The following is a 21,033-nucleotide window of genomic DNA, read 5'->3' on the forward strand; positions in this document are numbered from 1 at the left end:
AAAACAAAAAAAGGCTTTCTATGGCCCACTGAGTGAGAGATGACGCACACAGGAGTCAGGAGTGGCACACAAGCCCAGAGGCCAATATTTATCTCCCACTGATTGATTTATTGATTTTTTCAGGTAGAATTTAAAACCCAAATCAACCAAAAACATAAATAGGCTTTCTATGGCCTACTATTTGTGAGAGAGATGGCACGCTCAGGACTGGCACACAAGCCCAGAGGCCAATATTAATCTCCCATTTTTTATTTTTTTTCAGGGAAAATTTATAAACCCAATAAAAAAATAAATAAATAGGCTTTCTATGGCCCACTATCTGAGAGAGAGAGATGGCACGCTTAGGACTGGCACACAAGCCCAAAGGCCAATATTAATCTCCCTTTTTTTTCAGGGAGAATTTATAAAGCAAAAAAAAATAAATAAATAGGCTTTCTATGGCCCACTATTTGTGAGAGAGATGGCACGCTCAGGACTGGCACACAAGCCCAGAGGCCAATATTAATCTCCCACTTTTTTTTTTTGTTCCAGGGAAAATTTATAAACCCAATAAAAAAATAAATAAATAGGCTTTCTATGGCCCACTATCTGAGAGAGGGAGATGGCACGCTTAGGACTGGCACACAAGCCCAAAGGCCAATATTAATCTCCCTTTTTTTTTCAGGGAGAATTTATAAAACCAAAAAAAAATAAATAAATAGGCTTTCTATGGCCCACTATTTGTGAGAGAGATGGCACGCTCAGGACTGGCACACAAGCCCAGAGGCCAATATTAATCTCCCACTTTTTTTTTTTTTTGTTCCAGGGAAAATTTATAAACCCAATAAAAAAAATAATAAATAGGCTTTCTATGGCCCACTATCTGAGAGAGAGAGATGGCACGCTTAGGACTGGCACACAAGCCCAAAAGCCAATATTAATCTCCCACTGATTGATTTATTGATTTTTTCAGGTAGAATTTAGAACCCAAATAAAGCAAAAAAAAAAAAAATGGGCTTTCTATGGCCCACTGAGTGAGTGATGATGCACGCAGGAGTCAGGAGTGGCACACAAGCCCTGAGGCCAATATTTTTCTCCCGCTGATTGATGTAGTGATTTTCTCAGGTAGATTTTAGAACCCAAATCAAGCAAAAAAATAAATAGGCTTTCTATGGCCCACTATTTATGAGAGAGATGGCACGCTCAGGACTGGCACACAAGCCCAGAGGCCAATATTAATCTCCCACTTTTTTTTTTTTTGTTCCAGGGAAAATTTATAAACCCAATAAAAAAAATAATAAATAGGCTTTCTATGGCCCACTATCTGAGAGAGAAAGATGGCACGCTTAGGACTGGCACACAAGCCCAAAGGCCAATATTAATCTCCCACTGATTGATTTATTGATTTTTTCAGGTTGAATTTAGAACCCAAATAAAGCAAAAAAAAAAAAAAATGGGCTTTCTATGGCCCACTGAGTGAGTGATGATGCACACAGGAGTCAGGAGTGGCACACAAGCCCTGAGGCCAATATTTTTCTCCCACTGATTGATGTAGTGATTTTTTCAGGTAGATTTTAGAACCCAAATCAAGCAAAAAAATAAATAGGCTTTCTATGGCCCACTGACTGAGAGATGGCACACACAGGAGTCAAGAGTGGCACACAAGCCCTGAGGCCAATATTTTTCTCCCACTGATTGATGTAGTGATTTTTTCAGGTAGATTTTAGAACCCAAATCAAGCAAAAAAATAAATAGGCTTTCTATGGCCCACTGACTGAGAGATGGCACACACAGGAGTCAAGAGTGGCACACAAGCCCTGAGGCCAATATTTTTCTCCCACTGATTGATGTAGTGATTTTTTCAGGTAGATTTTAGAACCCAAATCAAGCAAAAAAATAAATAGGCTTTCTATGGCCCACTGAGTGAGAGATGGCACACACAGGGATGGCACTCTAGCAGAAATGTCAATCTTAATCTCCCACAAAAAAAAAAAAAAAAAAAAACAGGGAGTGTCCAACAATTACTATCTCCCTGCAGTAATCTCAGCCAGGTATGGCAGGCAGCAATAAGGAGTGGACTGATGCACAAATTAAATAAAAAGTGTGGACAAACAAAAAAGATAGCTGTGCAGAAAGGAAGGAACAAGAGGATTTGTGCTTTGAAAAAAGCAGTTGGTTTGCACAGCGGCGTACACACAGCAATGCAGCTATCAGGGAGCCTTCTAGGGCAGCCCAATGAGCTACAGCGCTGAGGGGAAAAAAAAAAATGTAGCTTCCACTGTCCCTGCACACCGAAGGTGGTGTTGGGCAGTGGAAATCGCTACAGCACAAGCGGTTTGGTGGTTAATGGACCCTGCCTAACGCTATCCCTGCTTCTGACGAAGCGGCAGCAACCTCTCCCTAAGCTCAGATCAGCAGCAGTAACATGGCGGTCGGCGGCAACGCCACTTTATAGCCCCTGTGACGCTGCAGACAGCAAGCCAATCACTGCAATGCCCTTCTCTAAGATGGTGGGGACCAGGACCTATGTCATCACGCTGCCCACACTCTGCGTTTACCTTCATTGGCTGAGAAATGGCGCTTTTCGCGTCATTGAAACGCGACTTTGGCGCGAAAGTCGCGTACCGCATGGCCGACCCCGCACAGGGGTCGGATCGGGTTTCATGAAACCCGACTTTGCCAAAAGTCGGCGACTTTTGAAAATGAACGACCCGTTTCGCTCAACCCTAGTGGCAATATCTGCATGGGAGTTCTATGCTGTTTGTGCGTTCTGTGTGTTCACAGCAACTAGTCTGATACTACTTGCATTTAGCCTTTATATGGTAATTCGTGGAGGTGTAATCATGAATAATCTCTCTGTATGTATATGTATAGGCTAACCTTGATAGAATGAACATGTTAATATATATTGAAGATTTTTGAGCATTAGATTTATCAATTCAAACCTTTGTCTACCGCCTCCACATAAGAACAAGAGATGTAGAGGAAGAAAGTTTTTCCGTTGAATAATTATAGTAGTTGAATAATAATTACCCAATGCTTATTTGTAAATCTGGAAGAGAAATCAAACTCTCACATATTGTCATAAAGGGCCAGGAAGTGAGAGAATGGTAACTATGGAGTCCATTGTCTATGAGTATGCAGAGCTGTACATACATCTGTACATACATCTATTCAATTCACTTTGTGATCAGTGACTATTAGATGGAACAATGTATTTATTCCTCCTTGAACTGACAGACTGAGACAAGTAAACCTTTCTTTATTTTTTCTGTTATTTCATTTGCCATGGAATCCGAGCTTACTCAAGGCCGAGGCTGCTATGACAATTGTCCAGTGTATGAATAAATTTAAATGTTTTCTATATAAGCTCATTATTCATTTAATTAGAAAATATTAGATTTGTGAACTTTGTCTATAAATGTTATCAACAGATGTTAAACCTCTTGTATGAATGTTGTATTAAAGTCCTGGGAAGGGGTCCTCAGGTGTGGAGGTGGCTCAGGAGCTGATGTTCCTCTATACTCAACAGATACCAGCTATATCACATAGCCAACACCTGACCCCAACAGCTACAGCTGGTGTCCAGTTCTGGCCCCGGCTGTTAACCATGTAAATGCTGCTGTCGATCTTTGACTGCAATGTTTTAATGCAAAGCATGTCAGTGCTCTTGTGCACCGGCACCCATCAGCCCCCCCATGAGATGATTGTGGGGGACCCATGGGTTATTATGACAGAGGAGGGTATGCTGAAGACACAAAATTAGTATCAACGAAAATGTCAACTCACAGCACAAAAACAAGCCCTCACTCAGCACCATAAACAAAAAAATAAAAATGTTATGAGTTTCGGAATATGGCAACATAAGGCAAATTTATTTTACAACACTCCTTTTTTTTATTTCATCATTTAAATAGAAAAAAACAATGCATATTTGGTATCAACATAATAATACTTACCTGGACAATCACGCTTCCAGGTGATTTTTACAGCACAATGAACACCCTATAAATAGTGTTGAGCGATACCGTCCGATACTTGAAAGTATCGGTATCGGATAGTATCGGCTGATACCCGAAAAATATCGGATATCGCCGATACCGATATCCGATACCAATACACGTCAATGGGATACCAAGTATCGGAAGGTATCCTGATGGTTCCCAGGGTCTGAAGGAGAGGAAACTCTCCTTCAGGCCCTGGGATCCATATTAATGTGTAAAATAAAGAATTAAAATAAAAAATATTGATATATTCACCTCTCCAGCGGCCCCTGGACATCACCGCGGGTAACCGGCAGGCTTCTTTGTTTAAAATGAGCGCGTTTAGGACCTGAGAATGACGTCGCGGCTTCTGATTGGTCCCGTGCCGCTCATGTGACCGCCGCGCAACCAATCAGAAGCCGCGACGTCATTCGCAGGTCCTAAATTCCTAGAATGAGGAGTTTAGTGCCTGAGAATGACGTCGCGGCTTGTGATTGGTCGCGTGGCGGTCACATGAGCGGCACGCAACCAATCAGAAGCCGCGACGTCATTCTCAGGTCCTAAACGCGCTCATTTTAAACAAAGAAGCCTGCCGGTTACCAGCGGTGATGTCCAGGGGCCGCCGGAGAGGTGAATATATCAATATTTTTTATTTTAATTCTTTATTTTACACATCACTATGGATCCGATACCGATTCCCGATACCACAAAAGTATCGGAACTCGGTATCGGAATTCCGATACCGCAAGTATCGGCCAATACCCGATACTTGCGGTATCGGAATGCTCAACACTACCTATAAACAAAACCTAAAAAACAATGGCAAAATTATATTTTTTTTCACCACTTCATCTCACTTGATTTTTTCTATTTTTCTGGATATTAAATGGAAAAAAACGAATATTGTCATTCAAAACTAAAATTTATCCCACAAAAAACAAGTAATCATATGTCTATTTCATTGGAAAAATCAAAATGTTATGGCTCTTGGAAAAAGGTGAGGAAAAAAGGAAATCACAAAAATGAACAATTAAAAGCCATTTAGAGGTTAAGGTTCAGAATAGTAACAAACAAAGCCATAGGTAGGACAATTTGATTTTTTAAGTCAAATAAACAAGGTGGAAATTTTTTGAAATTTGATTTTTTAAGGCACATTGACACAAGTTAAGGCCTCTTTCACACATCCATGTCTCCAGTACGTGTGGTGACAGCATTCACACGTACCAGAGACACAAGTGAATGGGTCTGTGCACGTCAGTGTGTTTCCACGAACTGTGTGTCCATGAGAAAAACACACTGACATATCAGTTTTTTACTGTCAGCATGGGCCGCAAAACATCTCACACACATGCACACGGAGAACACACATTGATGTCATCCATGTGACACGCATCAGCACGGGGAAGAAGCATTACAGTAAGCGCTGTTCCCCGATGGCAGGTGCTGAAGACGACTCTCATCATTCTCCCCTGCTCTGCCAGTGATCGACGCGAGCCGAGGAGAATGATGAGTTATATTAAAGTCAGAACGATGATAGCAGGTGGAGGCTTTTGGGGCTATTACTCCCAACCTACACTTGCTGCCGCTAAGAACAGTCACAGCAGGAGCAGAGGATGGGAGTATTCCTCACCCTCCACCTGCGCTAGAACTAAATGAATGAAAGCCGTGGAATTTTTCACGATGATCTGTTGTGAAAACACTGACCAGGAACTGTGGTGACCTCATCACTGACTTTTTACCATGGTCTTGAGGTCACCACAGTTCAGCACGGCTGGGAACCTCGATGATGTCACTGCTGGTCAATGATGCTGCGCTTGTAGCAGCTCATTCACCAGTGGTTCTCAGCCTGGATGGTCACACCTTGGCACCATCCAGGTTGAAAACTATTTAGCCCCCAGACATGGATTACGGCATGGGACAGAACAAAAGACAGTTATGGTATATTGTTGTTTTTTATTTTATTTTTATTACAGGAGATCGAGGGCATCGGTGGAAATAGGCGTTAGGTGAGTATAACTGTGTTTGTTATCTAATATATAAAGCTGAATGTGTGTGTGTGTGTGTGTGTAACGCTCGCGCCGAGACTGGTTGGCGCGGGCATCTGGGGGTGTGGCCCCACTGCACCACAGACCAAACTTCCCTGGAAGGGGCGTAACTAAGTAGCTTCCTAGGTGTTCGCTGGAGCCTCTGATGGTGAGGTCAGACTTGTGCAATAGGCAGCTACCAGGTGCCACTGCAGGGTGGAGTCTGACTGTGGATGCTGATCCCACTGGGGACGAGACACAGGCAGGCATGCACAGCTGTGACACTGGCTGACAGATGGGCACGGCAGAGGCCCTGACGGGCAGACTAGCTTTACGGAGACACAGGCAGACAGACGGGCACGGCTGGCACTCAGGCAGACAGGCAGGCATGGCTGGCACTCAGGCAGACAGGGTTGATACTCTGGTAGGAACTGGTATACAGGCGGGTGAATGGAAACAGGTAAGAACCTGTTCAGACTGGAGAGTATATGGAAACAGGTAGGAACCTGTATGGCAAGTTGCTGAATAGAGGTAGAGCAAGAACGGATGCAAAGCAGAACCACAGGAGGCGGAGTAAGAGCAGGAAGGAGAAGGCGGAGCTAAGAGCAGAGAAGGAGAAGGCGGAGCTAAGAACAGAGAAGGAGAAGGCGGAGCTAAGAGCAGAAAAGGAGAAGGCGGAGCTAAGAGCAGAAAAGGAGAAGACAGAGCTAAGAACAGAGAAGGAGAAGGCGGAGCTAAGAGCAGAGAAGGAGAAGGTGGTGCTAAGAGCAAAGAGGTGGAGCCACATGTAGGAGCACAGGAGGTGGAGCCAAGAGCAGGAGGCGGAGCCACATGCAGAAACACAGGAGGTGGAGCCAGGTAGAGCCGCAGGGAGCGGAACCACAGAGTGAGAGCTAAGTGGCGCCACAGAGTGCAGAGCAAGGTCAGAGTGTAGAGCAAAGTTAGAGAGCAGAGCTGAGAGCAAAGCCACAGAGTGCAGAGCCGAGAGCAAAGCTGAGAGGCACAGAACTACAGGTTGTGGCAGAACTGAGCAGAGAGAAACAGAGCCACAGACAGTGGTGAACAGAGCAGAAAGATAAGGCAGAGGTACACACAGCAGAGTGGGAAATGACTAATGACAAACAGGAACAGACATAGACCAGAGTTCAGATAGGAACGGACACGGATACACAAACAGAACACAGATGAAGGCCTGCTAATTGCAGCCCTCTGAGACAGGTAACAGACACGACCTGGCAGCTCATTAGCAAGTGCTAACTGAGGGAAATAGTTGGCTCAGGCATCCTCCAATGGGTGAGGATGCCTTAAGTATCAGAGGCCTCAAGGCTATTGGCCAGGAGCACCCAAGGGAGGTGCACACAGTCTCAATAAGAATCCGGAGTTGCTGGTGCCGCCCCCCTATGCACACAGCCAGGAAGTGTACACAGAGTAAGCGGCCATGGAGCACATGGCATGGAGCCGGCAGCAGACAGATCTCACAGCATGGCACTGGGTGAGTGAGTTGATGTAACAGGCAGGTGTGGAATGGAAGGCCATGCAGTGATGCCGGCGGGGTTGTTACAGTGTGTATGTATGTGTGTATGTCCGGGATTGGCATCTGCACCGTCGCAGCTACAGCCACACGTCTGGACCCCGAGAGCATCATATAGGCTATGTTGTGAGGCAAAATTTTAACCCCGCGCTTTCCAATTCGCCAAACAATGTTGCCCCATCTACATAATGGGGAAAAAGTGAAAGGAAAAGTGTTGGAGGCAAATTGACAGCTGCCAGATGTAAACAAGGTGGACTTAAAGAATGAGAGCAATGGCGCCAAAGAGTGTATACCGTACAGTTGCTAAGGTGGGGCCCCAACATGGCATACTCACCACACACAGGGATATGAACACACACACGAAATGCGCCACACACTACCACGTGCTTGAACACATATACCACCCCCAGCACACATTTCACCACACATACACCAACCTCACCACATAAAAGTCGAAACACAAAATTCACCACTCAAAACTCGCCATGTGCAAAATTCGCCACATGCAAAACGAGGCTCATGCAAAAGTCGCCACACGTGTAAAACTCACCTCATGGAAAACTCACCACACGCAAAACTTGCACACGTGGAAAAATTGCCACATGCACAAAAGTTGCAACACATGCAAAAATTGCCTCATTCAAAACTTGAACCTACTCAAAACGCACCACACATAAAACTCGCCATGCGCAAAACTTGCTGCACACAACTTGCTACACTAACCTGTCACATGCAATTCGACACACAAAAAGTTGCTACACGCATGTCGCCACATAAAACTCATCTCACAAAAGGCGCTACATACATGTCGCCACACGCAACTCAACACACACAACTTGACACATGAAACTCGCCCTAAAACACACACAAGTCTGGTATTATCCTTCAAAAATAAAAATCTGATTAATAAGCAGACAAACTACAAGAGCAACAAATGTACCATATAGTAAATACGGCAGCTGTCAGTCACATAACATGTCTATTATGTGTATGTGTGCGCTAATATATACTGCCAGGGGGGAGGGCTTCCTGTTGGCTGGGGATTTATCAGGCTGCCAATTTAGCTTACAAATACTGAGGTAAATACTGACCAAATAACGTGTGAATGAAGTCTAATACAGGAGGAGATGACACACACACATATATACTATATACAGGAGGAGATGACATACAGGTACATACTATACACAGGGGAGATGACACAGGTATATACTATATACAGGAACAGATGACAAACAGGTATATACTATATACAGGAGGAGATGACTTACAGGTATATACTATATACAGGAGGAGATGACATACAGGTATATACTATATATAAGAGGAGATGACATACAGGTATATACTATATACAGGAGGAGATGACACACAGGTATATACTATATACAGGAGGAGATGACTTACAGGTATATACTATATACGGAAGGAGATGACATACAGATATATACTATATATAAGATGAGATGACACACGGGTATATACTATATACAGGAGATGACATACAGGTATATACTATATATAGGAGGAGATGACATACAGGTATATACTATATACAGAAGAGATGACATACAGGTATACTATATACAGGATATACTATATACAGGAGGAGTTGACACATAGGTATATACAATATACAAGAGGAGATGACATACAGCAGGTATATACTATTTACAGGGGAGATGACATACAGGTATTTACTTTATACAGGGGAGATGACATACAGGTATATACTATATACAGGAGATGACATACAGGTGTATACTATATATAAGGGAGATGACAAACATGTATATACTGAGGGGAAAATGAGAGGTGTGAGGTGAAAATGAGAGGTGTGAGGAGAAAATGAAAATGTGTGAGTGCAAAATGAGAGGAATGAAGGAAAATAGTGGTGATCGGAAAATGACAAGTGTTAGGGGGAATGAGAGGAGTGAGGGGCGAATGAGAGGAGGGGGAAAATAAGAGGAGTGAGGGGGAAAATGAGAGGTGTGAGGGAGAAAATGAGAATTGTGAGGGGGAAAATGAGAGGCGTGATGGGACAATGAGAGAAGTGAGGTGCTAAATGAGAGGCGTGATGGGAAAATAAGAGAAGTGAGGTGCTATAACTAACCACATATATTTACTATGCCCAGGCAACACTGGGATCTTCAGCTAGTTTTTAAATGAAATGGGAAAACTGTGTCTTTCTTTATTTCTAATAAAAGACTTTATTCTGGCTGTGTCTTTATTTACCATATTACTATAAAATTAGTAATGAAGAGGTGTCTTATAGACACGTCCCCATTGCTAAGCCGTGGGATTGATGTCACCTTACAATATAAAGGTGACAGTAACCCCACAAATATGAACCCCACTTGCCACCGCTACAGGGCAAGTAGGAAGAGGCAAGAAAGCGCCAGAATTGGTGCATCTAATAGATGTGCCTTTTCTGGGCAGCTGTGGGCTGCTGTTTTTAGGCTGTGGGGCCTATATCAATGGTTCCTTACCAGCCTGACAATACCAGCCCCCAGCTGTGAGCTTTAGCAAGGCTGGTTGTCAAAAATGGAGGGGACCCCATGCCGTTTTTTTAAATTATTTATTTAAATAATTAGAAAAACAGCATGAGGACCCCTCTATTCTTGATAACCAAGCTTGCTGAAGAAATTCCCAGTTGTGAGCTTTGCCAGGCTGGTAATAGACAACAGAGGGAACCTATGCCGGGTTTTTATTCATTTATTTAGCTATAGCGCAGGTGGCATGTGAGGAATACCCCCATCATCTGCTCCAACTGTCACTGTTCTTAGTGGCAGCAGGCATAGGTTGATGGGAGTAATAGTCTCAAAAGACCCCACCTGCTGTCATCGTTCTGACTTTAACCCCTTTATGACCCCAGCTTTTTTCGATTTTCCGTTTTCGTTTTTCGCTCCCCTCCTTCCCAGAGCCATATCTTTTTTTTATTTTTCTTTCAATATGGCCATGTGAGGGCTTATTTTTTTGCAGGACAAGTTGTACTTTTGAAGACATCATTGGTTTTAGCATGTCGTGTACTAGAAAACTGGAAAAAATTCCAAGTGCCGTGAAATTGCAAAAAAGTGCAATCCCACACATGTTTTTTGCGTGAATTTTTTACTAGGTTCACTAAATGCTAAAACTGACCTGCCATTATGATTCTCCGGGTCATTACCCGTTCATAGACACCAAAAATGTCTAGGTTATTTTTTATCTAAGTGGTAAAAAACATTTCCAAACTTGCAAAAAAAAAAAAAAATTGCACAATTTTCCAATACCGATAGCGTATCCATTTTTCATCATCTGGGGTCAGCTGAGGGCTTATTTTTTTCGTGCTGAGCTGACATTTTTAATGATACCGGTTTGGTGCAGATATGTTCTTTTGATCGCCCGTTATTGCATTTTAATGCAATGTCATGGTGACCAAAAAAACGTAATTCTGGCATTTCAAATATTTTTCTAGCTATGCCGATTAGCGATCAGGCAAATCTGAATGCGGCGATACCAAATATGTGTATGTTTGTTTTTATTTTTATTGTTTTATTTTGAATAAGGCGGTGATTTAAACTTTTAGATTTTTTTATTTTTTTCATATTTTTCAAAACATTTTTTTTTTACTTTTGCCATTCTTCAATAGCTTCCATGGGAGGCTAGAAGCTGTGCACAAGTGGATCGGCTCTGTTACATAGAAGCGAAGCTCAGATCGCTCCTATGTAGCAGAATTACAGGCTTGCTATGAGCGCCGACCACAGGGAGGTCGTCATAGCAATCCAGCATCAACAACTTTAGCAACCGCCGGAGCCCGCATCAAAGCAGGTAATCTGACCTCGGACATACTATGCCATCCGAGGTCAGAAAGGGGTTAATATAACTCTCATCATTCTCCCCTGCTCGCACCGATTGCTGGCAAAGCAGGGGATAATGAGAACCGTCTTCAGCACCCACCATCGTGGGAACAGAGCTTACTGTTGCACTTTTTCCCTACTGGCCATCTGTGTAGTACTGATGCGGCACACAGTTGCCACACTTGTGCCGCAAGTATTACACACGACACATGACACGGATATCTCCGGTACCGGTTTTTCCAGTACACAAAATATCAGGACATGTGAAAGAGACCTAAGGCTACTTTCACACTTCCGTTTTCTAGGGTCCATCGTGGTGCAGCAAAATAACGTATAGACGGACGTCATGAAAATAGTGAAAACCGTGTGCGACGGATCCAGTGTAATGACGGACCCGTCGTAGAGAAATTCCAGGAATTACATGTCCGGGGATGAGAGAGAGAGACTTTTTCCCGGACTTGAAAATCCTTCCGGGCATGATCAAACTGGATCCGTCGCTGGATTCCTGCGTGTGACGGTCAGCAATGCATCCTGCGCCCATAGGCATTCATTGGAGCCGACGACGGGCAGCGCAGGATGCGTCGCTGACCGATTTTCCGACGTGCACAAAAAACGTTACAATGAATGTTTTCTCTGCATGACGGACCGCTATTTTACGACGGATCCAGTGCACGGCGGATGAAACGGATGGCCACAATCCGTCGTTAATACAAGTCTATGGGAAAATTTTTTTTGCAGGATCTTGCATTCTCAAAAATCAACGGATTGTGACGGATCTGAAAAGACAGAAGTGTGAAAATAGCCTAACATCCATATTTGCCACTTCAGAGAGAAAGAGAACTTGAACTCTAGCGCCACCTATTGGAAATAGCAATCAAAGTCACTATCAGGGTATGTTTCCACGTTCAGGATTGCATCAGGATTTGGTCAGGATTTTATGCAGGTAAAATCCTGACCAAATCTGCACCTGAGGTCACTGGCAGGTCACTTGCGTTGTCCTTGCGTTGTTTCTGCAATGTAAAGACATGCTGCGTTTTTAAAAGATGCGCCGCATGTGCGTTTTCGCGGGTATGCCGCATGCGTCTTTTAATGCATAGTGGAGACGGGATTTCATGAAATTCCCTCCACTATGCTGTAACATCTGGACGCTGCGTGTTTGACGCTGCGGCTCAACGCAGCGTAAAAAAACGCAGCATTTCCTGAACTTGGAAACATACCCTCGGTGACCAGAGGCCAGTGTTATGTATCCTATCTATTTAGATCCCACAGTTAGTGCACATGTGTAGTGTCGTAAACCCAGAACCCTTCAATTCCGACATTCACTAAGAGCCCACGTCACAGAGAAATCTATGAATGACATTGGAGACATGAACACTTTAGGTGTTTTGAAACCATCATGGAAAGCTGAACTGTGGAACTTTGAACCGGCGGACATTTTTGTGAAGTAAAATCTAAAATCACTGCACTACACATATTTTCAAAGATATATTCCATATCAGCAAGTAAAAAGAAAGAAAAAGGAGAATAACAATAAGTATGAGTCCAATGAAAAAGACTCTATTCAGATGCATCATAGGGGAAAAAACATTCTAGTACTAAGAAAAATAATATCCTAAAAAAAAGTGAGATGCACAAGTGAATACAAAAAATCCAACTGTTCCAAGACAGGAAAAAATGTAAAGTGAAGAAAAACTGATGATAAGGGCCCCTTTCCACTTGTGAGAAAAAAAAACGGTCCGTAATCTGGACCGAAAAAATGGATGTAACGTATGCGATTGTCATGCGTTTGTGATGCGAGTTCAATGCGATTTTTTTAATCGCACCATCCGTTTTACATCCGTATGCAATACGTTTTTTTTCTCTGCAACTATTTTTGTACAGTCATTTACAGGACTCTTTACAGTGCTCTATGCCACAGAATGGTAAGGTATCCGTAAAAAACGGATGGAATACGGATGGTCAGTATTCCATGCGTTTTTTTTCTCGCACCCATTGACTTGCATTGGCGAGTCTCGTCCGAGACCCGCAGCAAATCGCAGCATGCTGCGATTTTTTTCTCAGTCCGATTTCAGCTGAGAAAAAAAATTGCAAATGGAATGTCACCTATTGAATAACATTGGTCCGAGTGCAATCCGATTTTTTATCGGATTGCACTCGTCCGTTTTCCTCGCAAGTGGAAAAGGGCCCTAATAGTGGAAAAACAAAAAAAGGGTAATAAAAAGTGAAACAAAAAGTGCATATTCATGTTTCATAGTACTAATTAGTTGATGCAGTGAATATCAACCATTAATGGTTACTACTAACTATATTGAAATGTGTATGTGCATGTTGTAGTAGAGAACTAAAGTTAACTATGTTATTTCTCTCCAGGTTGTGACAAGGACGTCTTGATTGATATTCTTACCCAACGCAGCAGTGCACAAAGAATTATGATCGCAGAGGCCCATGGGAGTTTGTATGGCAAGGTATAAAATATCTAAATTTCTGGAATTTGCAGAGAATGATCTGTCGTTTTAGTCTTTCATTATTGTATTATATCTATTGATTTACTACACATGATAAACATCTGACTAGCTATCTGCATGCAAAGGACAATTATTTTTTAATGTTAAATAGATTGCTCTACATAATTATAAATAATAATAATTTTTATTTATATAGCGCCAATATATTCCGCAGTGCATTACAAATTATAGAGGGGACTTGTACAGACAATAGACATTACAGCATAACAGAAATACAGTTCAAAACAGATACCAAGAGGACTGAGGGCCCTGCTCGCAAGCTTACAAACTATGAGGAAAAGGGGAGACACGAGAGGTGGATGGTAACAATTGCTTTCGTTGTTCGGACGTTCATATAAAGCTGCATGAACCAGTTAACTGCCTAAGTATGTAACAGTACAGACACAGAGGGTTATTAACTGCATAAAGTGTATGAGAACATGATGCGAGGAACCTGATTATGGTTTAAGTTTTTTGAATGGGCCACACAGGGATAGTTAGGTTAATGCGTTGAGACGGTATACAGTACAGTAAAGTATTACACTGAAAAAATAAAAGAACTGTTGGAGTACACAACAGCTGCAGGCTTATGGACTGGCTGAATGGAGCATATATCAGTCATGCTCACTGCCTCTCCATTCATTTTAGCACAAACGGTGAACATCAACCAAGTGCTTCGCTCGGCAATCCCCAGAGCTCCCATTCTTAAACTAAATGTTCAGTCCTGATAAAATAATAAAGCCTATACACACTTCCTGTGCCAGCTTCATTCCCATGGTGTTGGCACTCAAGGTCCCTAGGCTGTGATGCGGTGGAATGACATGTGATGCCCGGCTCCCAATCAGCAATGGCGTCAATTTCTCCACCTTTGGACAAACTGAAAATGTAACCCTGCAGCCCTGGCTTCCTCTTCAAGTTCAATTCATATGAAGGTGGAGACAGTGACGCCATCGCTGATTGGGTGCTGGTGACACAACTCACAACACTGTATCACAGCCCCGGGAAGAGCGAGTGATAACACTGCAGGAGCGACGACGGCACCGGAGTTGAGTATAGGCTTTATTATTTTATCAGGACGAACACTTAGTTTAAGAGAAGGGGTTGTCTTAGTAGTGAACAACCCCTTTAACCCTTTTCTGACATTGGGCGTAATAATATGCCGATGTCGGACACCCTACATTTGATACGGACTCTAGAGGTGAGCGCACATCATTTCCAGGAGAAGTCAGGTGTTTTGAACAGCTGACATGTGCCGCTAACGACCGCGGGAGGAATAGCGACCCACCCGCCGCTGTTAACACGTTAAATGCCCCTTTCAAACTCTGACAGGGGCATTTAACACGCACTTCCGGCAAGCGCGCCGCAAATCCTGCCCATCGGCGCCTGTGTCACATGACCACGGGTCGCCAATGGGTTGGCATGACAACCAGAAGTCTCCTGCAGACCTCTATGGTTGTCACTGCCAGATTGCTATGAGTGCTGCCTTGTGGTCAGCGCTCTTAGCAAGTCAGCAATTTCACTACATACAGGCGATCTGATCATCGCCTGTATGAGGCAGAGCCGATCGAGTTATGGCAGCTTCTAGTTTCCCATGGAGACTATTGAGGCATGCCAAAAGTAAAAAAAAAAATGTTTTTGAAAATATTTTAAAAATTAAAAAAATAAAAGTTCAAATCGCCCTCCTTTTGCCCCATTCAAAATAAAACAATACAAAAATCAAACATACACATATATGGTATCAGCGCATTCAGAACGGCCCGATCTATTAACATAAAAAAAGAATTAACGCGCTCGCTAAACGGCGTAACGAAAAAAAAGTCAAAACACCAAAATTACGTTTTTTTGGTGTCTGCAACATTGCATTAAAATGAAATAACGGGCAATCAAAATAATGTCAGCTCAGCAAGCAAAAAATAAGCCCTCACCCAACCCGCAATTATGAAAAATGGAGACGCTACAGGTATTGGAAAATTGCGCAATTTTAATTTTTTTTTTAACAAACTTTGGAATTTTTTTTCACCACTTAAAATAAAATAAAAGTAGACATGTTTGGTGTCTGTGAACTCAAAATGACCTGGAGAATCATAATGGCAGGTCAGTTTGAGCATTTATTGAACACAGTAAAAAAGCAAAACAAAAAACATTTGTGGGATTGCACTTTTTTTTGCAATTTCACCACACTTGGAATTTTTTTCCCATTTTCCAGTACACGATATGTTAAAACCAATGATGTTGTCCAAAAGTACAACTCGTCCCGCAAAAAATCAATCCGTCACAAGTCAATATTTACAAAAAATAAAAAAGTTATAGCTCTGGGAAGAAGGGGAGCAAAAATTGAAAATGCTAAATCAAAAATACCTCTGGTCATGAAGGGGTTAACAATAAATGAAACAGTATTGCGCATGAGCGACCTCCACTCCATTTAGTCTTGTCCTCTGTATTGGCAGTGGCCATAATGGTTGAACTCCAGCAATTGGAAGGTAGATAATGGTGGCTGTGTGTCCCAAGTAAAACAGTTCATTCTCACACCACATCTGAGTGCTGATAATTCTCCTGAAATCTGCAACAGGCACAAGGGTCATAAGTGAACAATTGACAAAAGTGAATTCTATGAATATACGTAGTTGCCGGTTCATTTAAGCTAATATTGCATTGAGGGATATTTCCACCTAAAATAAAACATATTTGTTATTTCTCTTTTCCATTATTGATAACAGCAAATCTGGCCCGTATTGCTGCTGCTTTCTAGACACATCAGCCTTATATCATAGTCTTGATAATTTGGTAGATTTGAGTTGAAGAGCATTTAAAAGTCAGGTACTACTGTGTAAGGCCGGCGTCACACTCGGCGTAAGACAATACGGTCCGTATTTTACGCGCGTAATATGCCGAAATGTCCCAGAAATATTGTTCCGTAGGTAATTCGTTGCCTAGGTGTGGTCGCGTATTTTGCACATGTACTGTTGCGTGTGTAATCCGTATGTGATCCGTATGGCGTATTTTTCACGCAACATCACAAAATGGACATTTAACGGTTCTCTGGCCTGCAAATAATTCAAATCATCATTAACATCACTATTTAAGACCTCTACAACAGGTGGAACCCTCCCATCTGCCCATTTATTTGTTGAGCTTATTTTGGGTGTGTTGCTTTTACCTTCCAAACATGTCTGACCATGTGTCTTTAACCCTTGTCAGGCTGCATAATTTTACAACCTTAACAGGCTGCATAGGTACAATTGTACCTTCACATATACCTCCACTGTGGGAAGACTTTACTTGGTTTCAGAAACTAAAGTTCATTCAGCTACAAATGTTATGCTGATATCTATTGTTCAGTGTTGTTACTGGTCACTTATGTTGCTGTCAATTAAGTTAATTCAAACTGGGAGTGGCTTCTACTTGTCTTCCTGCCTCCCTCCTCTCATTAGCCATTTTGCTGTTCATCTCATTGCTGTGAGCACACATTTCTAGGCTTGTGAAGTCTTCAATTTCTTGGAAACGAAGGTAGGAAAGTCTCACAGCATCTAACAGCCAGTTATACCTTTATTCTCATTATGTGGGGACAGAACAGTCAAATTGTCTTTCAGCCTGGACTTGGCTTACATATATTTTGTATGAAACTTATCACTATAGGTATAATTTTTATACGAAAAATGGATAATAATTAGTATCTACATATTGTTTTACGATGTTTTATTTATATTCAGCACAAAATACGAAGCCAAAATTCATCTAGCAAGTCATCATGAGTGATAGTAATGCTGGATCTAGTTTCCGCCATAATCCAAGAAAACGTGTTTGCAGGTTAGTATAATTTTGTGAAAAGCCAATAATGTAGTATTTCGGAAAATTATTTATTTTACATTTTTTCATATTTACAGATTTACGTCTGACGAAATAATGCGAATGCTAGAAGAATCTGATTCTGAGCATGAGGATGAACCATATGTTCCATCTGATGATGAAAACTATGTACCACAAGTGGATGTTACTGAAGAAGATTCAGACATTGAACAAGAAATGGTCATAGAGCATGAAAATGAATACGAATCAGACGAAAGTGTTGAGGATGATTCTGTGCCTCAAAGTGCAGGCGACATTTGGACTGCTAAGGATGAAACTCAATGGTGCAGTAATCCACTGCCAAATGCACAAACAAAATCTCGTAATGTCCTACGACAAAGAGGTGGCCCTGCAGCAATCAGCAACCTATATACAGCAAAAGAGCTATTCAAGTCCATCATGACTCCCGAGATGTGTGACATCATATTACGGGAAACGAATCGAAAGGCCAAGAGAGTTTGTGATGCTTACAACAACGAACTGGTACAACGTTTTCCTGATTCTTCCAAACGGCCACCACAAAAAACATTCAAGCAATTTACTGAAACTGAACTTCATGCATTTTTGGGCATACTGATTGCTGCTGGTGTGCACAGAGCCAACAAAGAGAATCTGGAGGAAATGTGGAATGTTGCTGCTCTGCCTCTTATACGTGCAGCCATGTCTCGTGACCGCTTCAAGATGATACTCAGATTTATCAGGTTTGACAACGAAAATACACGTGCAGAACGTGTGCAAACAGATAAAGCTGCACCAATACGGGACATCTGGACAATGCTGAACAGTAATCTGGAGAGAGCCTACAAGCCATATCATTGTATCACCGTCGACGAGCAATTATTTCCATTTAGAGGTCATACTAAATTTACCCAGTATATACCTTCAAAACCAGCTAAATATGGCATAAAGATTTTCTGGGCTTGTGACTCATCAAATGCCTACCCTTTACAAGGTCAGCTCTACACTGGGAAACCAACTGATGGTCCTCGACAAGTAAACATTGGAGAACGAACAGTATTGGACCTAGTGAGCTCGTATAAAGGCTCTGGAAGAAATGTCACCACCGATAACTTCTTTACAACCATGGAACTAGCTAAGGTATTGAACTCCTGGAACATGACACTAGTTGGTACAGTGAGAAAAAACAAAAGGTTCCTACCTAACAACATGCAGCCTGCCAAAGAAAGGCCTGTATACTCGACAAATTTTGCCTACAATCATGATGCAACAGTCTGTTCATATGTACCAAAGAAGAACAAATCAGTCGTGCTTCTATCATCTATGCACATGACGGGAGAAGTTGAAGAGACACTAGCAGCCAAGCCAGAGATAATAAAATACTACAACATAACAAAAGGTGGCGTTGATGTTATGGATAAAATGTTGGGAGAATACACTGTGAAACGACGAACATCACGTTGGACTTTGGCATTTTTCTACAATATGATTGATGTCAGTGGGTTAGCATCCTACATCATCTACAGAGAACACAATCCAAGCTTCAGGGCAAAGGATCAACGAAGAAAGTTCCTGAAAGATCTCGCAAATCAGCTGTGTATGATTGCAATTGAAGATCGTAGTACAAACAAAATGATAATGAGAAACCATTTTCTTCGAGGTGCAGTAGAAATGGTGCTTGGACGATGCATTGTGGTAGCATCGCAGCCAGCAGCTGGCCCCAAAATACCTCATGGTAGTCGTGGACCCTCCCCTGTTGTTGGTAGTTGCTATGTCTGCAGAGACCTGAGGCGAAAACAACGCAAGACTAGAAAGTCTTGTGTGGTTTGTGTGAAACCCATTTGCGATGAACACTCTGTAGCAAAGCCAACATGCATTACTTGCAAAGAAAATCAATAAAAAAAAGTTTCTTACATTTTCTTTTATAATGTAAATGAACAGTTTTTTACTTGTTTATAATAGTTAAATAGCATTATCATTAAAAAAAAATTTATGCTTTTTCCCTTGCATTATCTTCATTCAAAATATATGAGGTACATTTGTACCTATGCAGCTTGTTATGGATGCAAAAAGATCTCGACCCCTTATCTCGGAAGCGGGTGGAGATATTTTATTGAAATTTGGCCAATATATTCTGGACCAAAAATGTAGAGATGTCACGAAATTTCAGCCCTCTACGTCTTTTCAAAAAAAAGTTATTGCAATTTTAAAACGGAATAGTTACAATTGTACCTATTCAGCCGGATAAGGGTTAAGCACAACTCAGCGAGTGTTGTTTCACTGGCTGTTGTCGCGTCGCTTTGGCCAGCCATATCCGGTGAATGTTGATCCGCGAAGGAGGAGTCGAAGATTGTGGGTGCATCCTCTATTGACCCAACGCCTCAGTAAAGGACATTTTGAGAGGCTCTTTACAGCTTTGGGGTCACATCCTGACAAGTTCTATCTGTATAGTCACATGACCATCAGTACCTTTGATATCTTGTTGGAGATCTTACGTCCAGGTATCACCTATCAGGACACAAGGATGCGAAAAGCCATATCTGCTGAAGAGCGTCTTCTCCTAACATTACGGTATGTATTCCACATTCTCACATACTGTATGTTGATGATTTTTTTTTTTAATGTTGTGTTTTAGCATGTTTTTTAAAGTTTTTTTGGACATTATGGCCCAAGCACTTCACCCAAACTGTGGTGAATGTTGTAGTTAAGTAACCCAGGTAATTTTTATCATGCAAATGAAAATAATGTATTTGTAAATATACTATGCACTTGTGCTTCATGTTTTCATTCTACTCATGTTAAATACTTAATATTATCTTTCTTTGACTTTCAGATTCCTGTCCACAGGCTTGTCGTATGCGGGACTACACCTGGAGTTTCTGATTGGGCGTTCAACAATTTCAGGCATTGTTCGTTCAACCTGTTTTCAAATATGGGAGAAACTTCAGGAACTTGTTATGCCTGAGCCCAAACAGGAGGATTGGCTCAAAATCGCCCGTGGATTCCAGAACACTTGTGACTTCCCTAACTGCATTGGAGCTGTGGATGGGAAACATATCAGGGTGCGTAAGCCGCCGAACTCTGGCTCCCAATTCTACAATTATAAGCAGTTTTTCTCTGTAGTTCTGTTAGCTGTTGCTGACAGTAACTACATGTTTATAATTGTAGACATTGGGGCCTATGGGCGAACTGGAGACTCTAGGGTCTTCAATTCGTCCATAATGGGTCATCGGCTACGTGACAATCAGTTAAACCTCCCACCACCACAACTACCAGGCTCCAATGTGGAAGCAGTGCCTTTTGTTTTGGTTGGAGATGAGGCTTTCCAACTGACAAGGCACGTCATGAGGCCTTATCCCCGGCGCAACCTGG

The 21,033-nt window shown here is 42.1% G+C and overlaps 2 protein-coding genes across 2 annotated transcripts in view; both read left to right on the forward strand.

Moving 5' to 3' along the window:
- Positions 1-21,033, forward strand: part of ANXA10 (annexin A10) — a 126,166-nt gene that overhangs the window by 43,596 nt on the left and 61,537 nt on the right. Inside the window, exon 3 of the mRNA XM_069745765.1 lies at positions 13,724-13,818. Coding sequence (XP_069601866.1) covers positions 13,724-13,818 — 95 coding nt within the window. The remainder of the gene's footprint in view (positions 1-13,723; positions 13,819-21,033) is intronic.
- Positions 17,565-20,544, forward strand: LOC138657548 (piggyBac transposable element-derived protein 4-like). The gene is made up of 3 exons (XM_069745316.1): positions 17,565-17,664; positions 17,742-19,521; positions 20,509-20,544. Exons 1-3 carry the CDS (start codon positions 17,606-17,608, stop codon positions 20,542-20,544), a joined length of 1,875 nt encoding a protein of 624 aa, XP_069601417.1. The 5' UTR covers positions 17,565-17,605.

This window comes from Ranitomeya imitator, chromosome 1 (genome assembly GCF_032444005.1).
Source record: "Ranitomeya imitator isolate aRanImi1 chromosome 1, aRanImi1.pri, whole genome shotgun sequence".
NCBI classification, from domain to species: Eukaryota; Metazoa; Chordata; class Amphibia; order Anura; family Dendrobatidae; genus Ranitomeya; species Ranitomeya imitator.

Bases quoted from the DNA above. Each gene is read 5' to 3' on its own strand.
- LOC138657548 (XM_069745316.1), top strand. From the start codon at position 17,606: ATGAGTGATAGTAATGCTGGATCTAGTTTCCGCCATAATCCAAGAAAA. The intron at 17,665-17,741 runs GTTAGTATAATT...TCATATTTACAG, and splicing joins CCAAGAAAACGTGTTTGCAG to ATTTACGTCTGACGAAATAA. The intron at 19,522-20,508 runs GCAAAGCCAACA...TCCTGTCCACAG, and splicing joins TTTGCGATGAACACTCTGTA to GCTTGTCGTATGCGGGACTA.